Source organism: Daldinia childiae (assembly GCF_008694065.1).
Source record: "Daldinia childiae strain JS-1345 chromosome Unknown Scaffold3, whole genome shotgun sequence".
In the NCBI taxonomy this organism is placed as follows: Eukaryota; Fungi; Ascomycota; class Sordariomycetes; order Xylariales; family Hypoxylaceae; genus Daldinia; species Daldinia childiae.
In genome coordinates this window covers 5,824,099-5,836,187 of record NW_022984644.1, presented here as the reverse complement: position 1 = coordinate 5,836,187, position 12,089 = coordinate 5,824,099, and the positions used below count along the sequence as shown (strand labels likewise).

Below are 12,089 nucleotides of genomic sequence, written 5' to 3'. Positions count from 1 at the left end.
TATGGGTACTTATCGAACCGATGTATCTATGCTTGCGGGCTGGCGAGCTAGAAAGATCTAGTGTTCGGATTGTCCCCTTTTTTGAGATAACACCCGGTCAATGCTAGAGATAGGTGACGTTGATGGTTGTTAATCCACCCCAAATTTCGAAAAGATTAGCTAGCTCATCAAACAAGATCGCTGGATTTTCGAGAGGAACACCAACCCAACGGTAAGCAAAGGTCACCCACACAGCTTACGTTCCTACGTACTTTATCTGGCAGCATTGGAGGTGCTGTGCCTTTCCCCTACCAGGGCTAGATCAGGCTTAACAGCTTGTCAACCTGGAAACATATTGCAGGTGTATGCTGCAGTGCGACTCTAAGCTTAATCGTCCAGTGAATGTTGGTTAGCAAGTTGATTGGGCCGTGCGAGCTTACAATCGAAAGTAGAATAGCTCATACGAGCTTGTTTAAACGATGTACTATAGTAAGCAAGGGATACCCCTGTTGACCCTTTCCGCATTTTCTACGATGAAGATACATACCTACGTATGATCGATTGCTCACAGGTACAAATAAGATGGTGCCCTGGTATAGACGGAATATGCACGTGTAGGCGGGGAAGTTGGCCAAGAAACAAGGGGACGTTACAAAAGGGGAGATTGGCGGTACCGGGGTAGACCATGCTAGCTTTTCCAGAGACAGATTTCATATGGGCAGGTCGACGGAAAATCGACCATCTCGAGCATAGCATTGCGCAAGCAGAGAAGAAAGCTAGCTTCGCCAAACGATCAGTGCGAGACCCGTTTTGCTGACCTTGCGAAAGGAGGCGTACACACATACATACATACAAGTAGGAGAGTGGCACCTTACGAGCTTCTGTATTCGAACTTCTTTATTTACATATATGTATTCGACCGACGACAACAAGCCGTGTGGATCCTCGCCCGTAATTTAAATCTCATCCTAAAGGCGAAAAAGAGCCCTTGTCGGCTTGGGGTGCTTCCGGTTGTGTCCGTGACGACAGGCTTGCTCCTTATTATAGGTTTCGTCCGTTTATGTGAACCAAACTTTTCCGGGTGTGTGAGAGAAGCCATCCTTCGAGCCCCCACCTTACCGCTATTCCCGACTGTCACCTCTTTATCGTGAGCAATAAATATATGTGACCGACGCCTTGCGCTCTTGGAGGGAAAAGAATATTGAATTTGTGGATGACCGCGGGTCAACACCACAATGGAGTCACTGTGGGTGTTTTCCCATCAAAGTTCTACTGATCACTTTTTTCAAGCATCAGAAACACTGACCTGGATGATTCAAAGATCTATCACGCCCGATTGTATTACACTTAGTAATACCATCATCACAGCTAACACTATACTAAATGGATTCGTGCGTGAGGTACGGGAGGCGCGATCCGATGTGGACGGAGTATCGCGCGAGTTGCACTCGCTGCAAAGTGTCTTGGACCTCCTAAATGAGGATGCTGGTCTATTCCCTCCGGAGTTGGCAGAACGGATTCCTGCTGTGCTCGAGCACTGTTCTAGACTGATCAACGAACTGGACACGAGTATATCTAGCCTTAACAGTAATGAGCTATCGCGGCAAAACAAAAGATCCCAGTGGCTGGCTACTGGGAGACAAGAAGTTGCGAGATTTAGAACTGCTTTAGAGGCGCATAAAGCTGTCCTAGGTCTTGCCTTGGATTTAGCCGGGGCGTGAGTATAACGTATCTCATAAGTAAATGCGTATCTAATAAGGATTGACAGAACTACAATTCGGGATGTTACCTCAGACGTAGAGCCTAATAGGAGAAATACGATAGAGAGACACCAAAACAGCGCTGCCGTTATGGAGGATGTCTCACGAGTCCTGGTCGAGATGAACCAATTACGGATGCGATTACCAGGGGAGTTCGAGAAGAGCGAGACGGAATTCAGCCTTTATGACTATATGACCTGCTTAAAGTCGTACGCCGAAAAGATCATTAGTGTCAAGGAGAGTGAGCATGAGGTTGAGCAGAGCATCAAAGAAGTCAACGAAACGGCGAATCAAGGTGCATTTGTAGGCGATCAAAAACTATTTGGAGCTTACATCGGAGACAAGCCGGACAGCGCGATCGATGTTAGCGTTGAGTCGGCATCTAAATCACGCAACGATGTGCAAGCAGACCTCGAAGACGAGAAGATTCCCACCATCGAAGAATTAATGGCTAGCTTCGTGGGCATCCCCAGCCGAGCACCGACTCCGCCACCAAAGGATAGCAAGAGACGCGAGCTTGCCCGAAGTCTTATGGTTTCTCCATTTGAGGCCACTTCAGATCATCCGGATAACTCTTACGGTTTCGTTACTGAGATTGTTGCTCAAGGACCGCTAGCAGAGTCGCCGCCCTCCATAACGAAAAGCAGAGGGTTTGGGAAATTTTTTGCGCCTCTTAAGCATGCGATTTCAGAGGCCAGACCTCAAACACGATCAACGACTTCGACTAACGCCACGGATATACAACCCGCGACTCCAATTATTCAAGCCAGCCTTGTTAGAAGGGGCAGTCATAGATTATCAGTATCTTTTAAGAAGTTGCCAATGTGGAACTCAGAACTGATCATGAAAGAGCCCGAAGACACAACCCCCAACGCGGTCTTCGGCGTCCCGCTTCAGAAAAGTATGCAGATTGCTAAAGGAACCTCTAAGACTCACCACTCGGGCCACGGAGGGTCATCACGGCGAGATTTCCCTCTGTGTATGCAAAAGTGCTGCTTCTTTTTGAAGAACGAAGGTGTCGAAGCTCCAGATATCTTTTCCGAGCCGGGTGATAGCTACAGGGTGCAGAAGTTGAAGGATATCTTCAGTAGTGGTCCGACATATGGCGAGGATGTCAACTGGACCAATTTTGGTGTATACGATGCCGCGGATCTTATTCTACTCTTCCTCTCGCAACTCCCGAAACCACTGATCACAGAGAATATAGCTAAACAATGGATCGCGCTCTCGAGACAGGCAATGCTCTCGGGATCTCATAGTACCCGACTTGATCAATGTATTGATTTCTGGGAGGAAGCACTCGGCGGCCTTCGAGGACCAAGCCGTACTCTGTTCAAGTTGCTCCTTAACCTATGGGCTGATATTGCACAAGCAGAAGAGAAGAACGATATGACAGCCGAACGACTAGCCGGTGTTCTTATCAAGCCCCTAATGCACATCACATCTACGAAATACGAAACTGACTTCATGCTATCGCTCGCTTTCCTTATCCGGAGGAGAGTGGAATATACCGAGTTGCTGAAGAAAGACCAAGCAGACGTCAAGAGGATTAGCAGGGCGGCATGGTAATGCAGCAACTGATTTTCTATCTTGACATGGGCGTTCTAAGCGTATTGAATTTCGCTTTACGGCTCTTTTCTTGATTTCCATCACGACTTTTTCTAACAGTTCGCCTACTCGATATTGAATATTTCGCATAGGAAGATACCCGGCGCAATTTTTTTTATTTTATATAGTTAACCTATATTTCAAGTCGCCTTACAATTTATTTTGTCTCGTATTGAAGCAGGGCCTTCGAGACATCGGCCAAATTACATAATTATAAAGAACAAAGAAGCTTGAAGAAATTTCGGCTGCAGCAGTGGAGAGACGGTGGAGACGCGCCTTGCTACTAGGCAAGGAGGAGAGGGGGAGGGGGAGGGGGAGGCTGGGATGATACATGATACCTAAGACATACATATGATATCAACTATATACTTTTTTTTTTTAAAAAAAACTCGACAAACAAGCACAGATTTTTCCATCTCAAGTGGGGAATCTTATATATTTTGTCAAAGACGACGCTGTCTTGTGGGTTTGCTGGATTTCAAACATGTCTGTTGATACTACCAAGCGAGCTAGCTAGCTGTGAGACGATTCTTCTTGATGTAGTTTCATGTCAAGTTGTTCATGAAGAACATAACATAGAATAAGATTAAAATAAATAAAATCTTTAGTATTAAACAAAATGAATGTAAGCTATGCAGTAAGATGAAGTTGGCCAATTGTCAACGAGAGAACCCGAGTATGGTCAGATGAATCTACTAATGTAGTTGCTGACTCGATTTGAATAACTATTGTAAAAGCATATCTGATGTATGTTGCGAGTTCGCTGTTAGGAATAAGGCGTATTTTACTTAGCACGAGGTTGTCCTCACTAGACGTCATTCAATATCTAGTCTAAGCTACCTATGCTACACGGCTATCACTTATATATAATTATTCTTCCTACTAGACATATGCTGATGTACTTATACGAATCTACCTAACGGTATATGCATTCATAGGTAATCAAAGCATTCATGCAGCGGTGAGGTGTTTGTGCTAGGACGCCTAACACCCGAAACCTGCTGATGATGCAGTAATCACGGAGGTTGGCTAGCCCAGCCCGGCTCTGAGAGGTCGGTTGAACACTTGACGGCTAAAACATGCAGTAGCAAGTTAGGTAAATGTAATTGATGAGGCAACAGGCAACCGCGACTTGCAGGTTTGCAGGTAGGTAGGTAGTTTAGTAATGAGGAGAAACCGCGTCGAGCGCCTACACGGGCTAATCAGCTAGGTTAGTACTTGTACCCGACATACCTACCTAATCCCTAATCTACCTACCTACAGAAGGTAAAAGCAATCACGTTAGAGTGGATCCCCACACGTCAAAATTCCTTAAAGAATAATTAAAGTGTAAGAAAAATGCTTGGGTCTTCCCCCAGCCACGAAACTCTTCTCACTTCAACCTTCCATTAGATCGGACCTCTCTTCGCCAGGCCAGACCAAGCGACCCGGTCTAGATTTTGGTCCTTGATCAGACGAAAAAACTTAAAAACCTTTAAATTGCAATTCTCTACTATACGGGTTTACTCTGTATCAATTCATTGTCAAACACAATTCGTCAGCGGAGAAAAGAAAAGGCACGGTGCAGGGCTCGGACACGGAGCCGGGTTAGATCTTGTGTAAGTGGATTTAAGTTAAGTGGAGAGGGGGGAAAACCCAGCTAAAAAAAGAGCGTGTAGTGAACGCGCACCGCGACTCCAGGTTCCATCTTAAAGACGCGCAGAGAACCCACATCTTTTTGGGCAGGGCGTACCGTGATACAGCACAGTCAATTTTCTTCTCCCAAATCTCAAATCTCAAATCTCAAATCCCTTAACCCCCTTCCTTATCCAATCCGACTTTTTATCTTTCAACACATTCATTCCATCATTACAGTTCCGCTATTTTATTTCTCTTGCCATGCATTCTTGACCTTTCATCATGACATCCTCACCCGTCAAGATTATGGATCCAGCGGATAGAGCCACAGCAGAGGAGCCCACGCTCCCCCCTGCGTCTGCCTCTATCTCGCCCAGCAAGAAACGTCCTGCACCTTCTTTGCTCCCACCATTCGAGCCCCTCTCGTCTTCGCCTGGCTTTCCGAGACCTATGAAGAGACTAGCTCGGGATAAGCTCGTCGACTCGAACCCGTTCTTCAAATATCCCACGCCAATTCCAACCTCAAGTACCGGTATACTGTCATCATCTCCCCCACGCGTATCATCCTCTAGACCTGGACTCGAGCGTGCGGAATCTGTATCAGAACGAACACCACTGTCTGCTGTACGATCTGTCGAACTTAACGAGAACGGAGATACGCTTCTGATGGGTCGGTCGAGTAATTCTTCTCACTACCAATTGTCAGCCAATCGTCTCATATCCCGTATCCATATCAAAGCACGATATGTTCCGGCTGTAGACCCCTTAGAGCCAAACAGGGTAGAAATTATTTGCAATGGTTGGAATGGAATAAAACTTCATTGTCAGGGGCGAACTTGGGAGTTAGGAAAAGGGGATACCTTTACCTCTGAAACTGAAAACGCTGAGATCATGTTGGATGTACAGGACGCGAGGGTTATGTTGCATTGGCCTAAGAAGAATCGGCATGAACCCATTGCAGCCTTGTCAGACTCATCTTGGGAAGAGTCGCCATGCTCTAGACATCGTCGTAATGACTCTAGTTCGGACTTCTTGCAGTCGAGTCCCCTTCGACGACAGACGCGTATCAGATCCCCTGAATCGCCTTCTCCACATAATTCTTCTAGCAACTTAGACACGCTGCTACTAGCTGAAGATGCAAGCGAGCCTGTCCAGATATATGAGGATGGTAGTTCAGACGAGCAAGAGCTCCCTAAGCAGACATCCGATGTGGATGTATCGTTTGCCCAGACAGAAGTTACCAACAGTTTCTCTAGTGATCTTAGTGATCCTGATGACGATGACCCTGATGAGGAGAACGATCCTATTGTACACTCGTTTGGACCGTTTGGAGCTAACCTCTCCAATCGTCTGGCTGCATTCACAGCAGAATCACCAAAGCAGTCGTCCCACGTTTTATCAGGTGATACAACAGCTAAGCCGTCATCGGAGCCGGAAGAGAAAGCTACCGTTAGCAGTCGTGTTAATGTAGGAGTTGTCAAAAATCATGTCGTCAATCAGTTGGCCTACTCTCGCTTATCATCCACCCCCTTGTCTACTATACTAAGTCTCCTTCCTGCTGAAGAGAAAAGAGACCTGACCAAGGCTGCACTGCGTGAAATCATCGAGTCAACGCCTTGCATTGGCGTCATTCCCCGTCAGGGAAAGGATGCGGCCGGCAAGCCGCTCGAGAGCCAATATTATTATGACCCCGACCATGACGATGACGATTCGCGACGGATTGCCGTGACCCAAGGCTTACGAAAACCAGGTTTGAGAGGTTGTCGGAAGCAGCACAAGGTAACCATTTTATGAAATCCTATAACATCAGACTGCAAATACTAACTGTGTTTAGCAATACTATTGGAAGCCGCCCAAGGCTTCCTAGACGCCTAAACAGCAGGCTGTCTCGACCTGTGCTCGATTCCTTTGGGTTTTATTCAGTGCTTCATATTACTGAAGTGGACCTTTTTCGTGGATAATATAGAACTTCGTGTTCTCTTTCACTGTTTGTTATTGGCGTTGGCAATTGCGTCAGCATCGTTGCCACACCCCCCGTGCATAGCTGGAGGCGTTGGATGGCTCATTTTTATGATTTTTTATTGGAGTTTAGGACGTTTCGATGATATCCCGCTACACTGGTTCATAGTGGTATATGAGGAAGATGCGATTAGGATGACGTGACGAGTCACCGACGGCACCTCGCTGGTTAAGATATACGGTTGGGGGGGAAGGGGATGAGGTTTGAGATTGCACAAGTTGCGGACACTCATTACCTGTGTACATAAGGAGGCAATGGAGAAACGGTATTTTGATTTCTTTTCGATTAGATCTTCCCTACTTGTAAATATCTCAACTATGTACGGTAGTTGAGTGAGTGGCGCTTGTAGTACTGTAATCATAAGTTTAACTGTCTTGGTGAAGTAGTCTGGTAGTGTAATGTAAAGTTGAACATTGAAGACCATGACGATAAATTTAGCGGGGCAGATAGAATTGATGAGGTCGAGTTTATACAATTGCCACCAAGATAAGGCCTTATCAGCTAGAAGCTACCCCGCAGTCTTGTTTAAGCTTGTCTAGTTGGTTTCCACTTTCGCCGCCCATGCAACCCATCATCAACGGCTGCATTAGCATTTAATAAGTCTACCAATACTTCGCTGAGGCTATCCTTAACAAACAGGAAACGGCTGATCAGCGCTGCATAGTCGTATGCTTCATCGCGATCTAGACTGCCCATTCTTTAAGACGAGCATTCCAGGTTATATGTTATACTCCATAGTATTCTCTATATAAAAGCCATCGACGTTCCATTACTCTTTACTATGTATATCTTCCCCCTATCTAATACAATATTACTTACAAAATACTTTTACTTTTACTCTAAGAATTAACCAAGTAACACGTCATCACGGATAATTACTTATACTAATTATCATAACATGCCTACTCAACTAAACATTTGTGTCGACATCGCCAACTTACCTACAGTACCACGAGGTCCTACTAGCCCGCAGCACGAAAAGGAGGCTGCGCGTGCAATAAGCAGGACTGACAGCTGGAAGCCGTCCTTGGGGCGCAAGCAGAGCGTAAGTGTATTACCTGTATATCTACATCCCTTGCAACTTAGACATAGGCGTACCTAGATTAAATAGTTGCTGACTCGATATTCTTTTTACAAATTCTAGTACCACAGGGAAGACCGGAAGCATATACTGCAGATGAGCGGCGTGCAGAACGTCGAGGTGGGCCCGGGGTTCAGCGAGCGAAACTAAATTGTCTACATACCTACCTCCTAGCATACCTCCTAACCTAACCTAATGTACTACTATACTCTACTCATCGATAACCCGCATTCTTTTTATTTATTTATAGCCAACTCGTGGGTCATGGAATCGTAAAGGGAAATTGCATGACTGCTTCCGATTAGCAACACTACGAGACTGAGTTGTTTTGCGGACGACAGGAATATACGGGTTGGCTTCATACGGGAGTTCCGGATTTTTGGATTATCGTAAGGGAGGGCGGAATGATTTAACATGATCAATTGGATGGGAGGGGCGAAACGGTACAAAGAGTTGGAAACAAGATTGAAAAGGCGGCATGACCCCAACATATTGGAACTTCCCTTACACATAGGTAGTCCCGTAGAAGATTGTATTACATATCAATTATACCTAATATTTACCTAATATCTCTTCACTAATTTAGCAGATGCAGTCTGCAGAGCTAGGTTGTGTCGTCTGATAGTCATTTAACGTCTACTAATAGGCCTGTCTAGATTTATCTATTTTCGGCTTAGAAGCTTAGGGAACCTCGGCCTGGAAACGCTTAAGCCATAATTTCCAATCACCCGGGGCTATCATGATTTGCACACATCGATTCGATATATGAAATGCTTGTAGATTGAAGAGGTAACCCCAGACCCGACTTAGGGAGTGCTAGTTAAAGTATACATAACGGAGAAGGGGTAGTCATGCGCCGACCAAAACTACTATACAACCAAACAAGAGTTTAACAATGATTGGAATACTTATTGATAGGTACCTTGAAGCATCCTCAGAGACCCAAACCCAGTTCCAAAACCAAGCACCCGTGCCCACCACCAAAATGCTATACAAACTCCCCATACTCCAGTATGTCGTGTTGTTCGTCCCACGCCTAAGTATTCTTGTAAGATAGGATAATAATCTCTCATAAACATATGATCAATCAGAAGCCAGTTGGCCCCCGACCGTCAGTGCCGCCGGTTATGAAATATTCGCTAACGACGCCAAGAGCGTACGAAATTCCGGCTACCCAAGCACCACCTATCAGCACTCGTTTACCGACGCCATCCTTCGGGTGAGTCCGTGCTTCCTCGCGGGTCGTTGATTTGGGCCCGCTGAATACAGGCTCTTCTCTTCTGACGTCGATATTAGAACGGAAAGCAGGCGCTTGGGTCTCCTCTTCAGCTTGTGGTACGTCGTAATTGACAAATCCTGTAGGCGAAACGAATGCGGCCGCATTTGGCAAGGCTGCCGGTTTCCCCATCATATCTATAGGGTTAACCGGTGACGCGCCCCCGTGACCTGTTACTTTGAGTGGTCGAACTTGACGAAAGACTAGCACATCCCCACTGCCAGATACGATCTCGAAGCCCTCGGCCTGTAAGGGTGCGAAATGTGGAAAGAATTTTGTCGGGTTTGATAGGCGGAGAAGCACTTCTGCTGGTGACAATGGAGATGCTTGATCAGGTACAACTGAAGTAGTTTCGGCGAGGTTGATCTTTTGCATGGTTGGGTCATAGGCTAGAATCTTATACACTGTCGGCTCGGTAGTTCGGTTCGGTTCGGGCATGGGATCAGATTCGGATGATGAAATTGGCGGTCGCCCGTCGACCTCGGGGTCTCTGAAATATAGCGGCTTAAGGTCAAGAATCTTTTGACTGGCATCTTCCGCTGGTAGGGATTCCAGCATTGTTTCCCTCGAGTCGTTGCCGTACGTTTTGGCGAAGGTTAATGGCGCTTGTTCCCCGTCACATTCCCTGGTATACGACGTTTCCAATCCCTGTGGTTCTTTAGAGTACGGGTCAACTTCGGCCTGCGCTCTATAATGATCAAATATGCGTCTCGTAGACCTTACCTCTGGCTGGTTGAGACCCGCTTCCAGCTTCGGTTCAGTCTGCTGTCTATCCAAGCTCGTCTCTAACTTTTGGGAGTTTGTAGACTCGGAAAGCTCATCTGAATATTGCTTCTCGGCCTCCTGAATATATGCTATCTTCCCGTCCGGTGTACCCCATGATCCCGAAAAATCATCTGGGAAATCACGGAGATAATTACCAGTCAATCCCGGTTGACTTGCTCGAGATTCGGTTTCCGTAGCTGAAGGTCGACTACCCTCTTGTGCTGACGAGAACTGCGATACGCCGTTGAGGTCAAGCTTTTGAAGCCCATCCAATATACTCGATGTTGGGTTCTTATCCAAGGTTGGTTCAGGCGCTTTTGCGTCGAATTCTTCGAGAGACTCTGCAACGATATCTCGCTCTTGGGTGACTGCATTGTCGAGTTCTTGAGACTTGAAAATTCTGTACTGCTCGAGATCTCCATATTGTTGGAAAGGTTGCTCCTCTGGCGCAGAGTCCTCAAAGATTTTTGTATCATACTTATTCAAGTCGTCGTACTTGGGTGCCGAGTCGTCCACTGGTTTAATACTGTCTTCTTTATAGTGCTTGTACTTATGGAGATCATCATATTCAGTGGATGGGATGTCTCTTGCCACACCTTCTTGATATTTATATGGTCCATAGTCGCCCAAGTCATCATAACGTTCAGTATGCTTTTCGGTATCTATATTTTCATTATGAATGTAGGGCTTGTACTCATGTAGGTCTTCGTAATTCTGTGGTGTTTTTTCACTAGCATTTTCTGCCTCTCTGGCCCCGTAAGTCTTATACTTATCGAGATCTTCATAGCTCTTCGTTGGTTCTGAGGCCCGTTCGTCAAGTTCGTCGCGTTGATATGCTTGGTATCTATGAAAGTCATCATACTGCTCGTCTGGCTCATCGGGCGGGAGATGGTTTAGGGCGTACTCTTCGCTTTGCATCACGGGATATCGGGGGGACTCTACATTGTCACCCAACGCCTGTATTCCGTCGTGACCGCCACTAGCACCAGCACCATGAGATGGTACCTCGTCAATTTTGATTTGACCATACTCTTTGAGTTCTACAGGAGAAGGTGGACCGTCGGAATGGGTAGGACCTGGATTTTCTCCATCTTTGGGTGGTGCAAATGCAGAGAACTGAGCCCTGTATGATTTGAAGGAATTGGCAGGGGATGACGTCGAATCAACGGCTTGTCCGTCGAATCTCCTTGGGATTTTACGCATCGTAATCGGATCAATAGTATAGTCTTCACTGGACGATACACCAAAATCATGTTCTTGTTCCTTAGTTAGGTTATGTTTAGCATCTGCCGACTCCGATGAGTGTGCATGAGACTCTGCTTGGGCCGTGTGCTTCGAGGCTTTGCCACCCCAATGATCCATCGCATCATCTAGTCGAGACTTCCACGAACGGGTAGACGAATATCGCATATAATCGCCGTAATTACTCATCCAGGAGGCATATGAATCAGGAACCCATGATGTTTTCACGCGTACATTTCCAGTGTCTGGAGTTATCCGACTTTGTTGTCGCCGATCGTTCAATTCGCCATGGTCGACAGACCGCGAGCCGCATCTTGGTCCAGTTGGACTCCAATACCTACGAAGCATATGCTTTAAAACGACTTTGGGGTGACTATCGATGGAGCGCTGGTCCCATGATAACTTTCCATGAAATGCTTCGACATATTTATGCTTAAGCACACGTTGGCGGTGTCGAATCTCTTTCTGGAATTCAGGATCAAGGTAGGAAGACCACATACCAAAGCGAAAGCTGCGGATCTGCTGGTTCATTCCGGCCCTTAGCAGTGAGTTGCCAATAGGCCGTAGAGCACCACAGGCCGCAGCTCTGGTCTGAAGAGACCTCGCTTTGGACGGCGGTTGACAAACGGTGCGAGTTAACATATTGATTTAGTCGTAAGCAACGGGAGCATCATATACCGTCCGCTACAGAAGTATACGCGTCAGCAGCGATGGTGGATTTGCGATAATTACAATATTGAA

General features: G+C 46.4%; 4 protein-coding genes across 5 annotated transcripts; 3 read left to right on the top strand and 1 right to left on the bottom strand.

Moving 5' to 3' along the window:
- Positions 1-1,829: 1,829 nt before the first annotated feature.
- GL218_04296 (Rho-GTPase-activating protein 5) lies at positions 1,830-3,308 on the top strand (the record flags this gene model as incomplete). Its single annotated transcript, XM_033580889.1, has 1 exon — positions 1,830-3,308. One exon carries the CDS (start codon positions 1,830-1,832, stop codon positions 3,306-3,308), a length of 1,479 nt encoding a protein of 492 aa, XP_033437292.1.
- Positions 3,309-5,246: 1,938 nt separating this feature from the next.
- Positions 5,247-6,831, top strand: GL218_04295 (Protein PLM2; the record flags this gene model as incomplete). The annotated part of the gene is made up of 2 exons (XM_033580888.1): positions 5,247-6,743; positions 6,799-6,831. The coding sequence occupies 2 exons, from the start codon at positions 5,247-5,249 to the stop codon at positions 6,829-6,831; spliced, it is 1,530 nt and encodes a 509-aa protein (XP_033436032.1).
- Positions 6,832-7,882: 1,051 nt separating this feature from the next.
- On the top strand, positions 7,883-8,215 carry GL218_04294 (uncharacterized protein; the record flags this gene model as incomplete). The annotated part of the gene is made up of 2 exons (XM_033580887.1): positions 7,883-8,029; positions 8,129-8,215. The coding sequence occupies 2 exons, from the start codon at positions 7,883-7,885 to the stop codon at positions 8,213-8,215; spliced, it is 234 nt and encodes a 77-aa protein (XP_033436033.1).
- Positions 8,216-9,152: 937 nt separating this feature from the next.
- GL218_04293 (uncharacterized protein) lies at positions 9,153-11,990 on the bottom strand (the record flags this gene model as incomplete). 2 transcript variants are annotated; one of them, XM_033580885.1, is made up of 2 exons in its annotated part: positions 9,153-10,655; positions 10,703-10,744. In XM_033580885.1, 2 exons carry the CDS (start codon positions 10,742-10,744, stop codon positions 9,153-9,155), a joined length of 1,545 nt encoding a protein of 514 aa, XP_033437289.1. The 2 variants fall into 2 exon arrangements, with proteins under 2 accessions (XP_033437289.1, XP_033437288.1); XM_033580886.1 differs by having other exon boundaries at positions 9,153-11,990.
- Between the last annotated feature and the right edge of the window lie 99 nt (positions 11,991-12,089).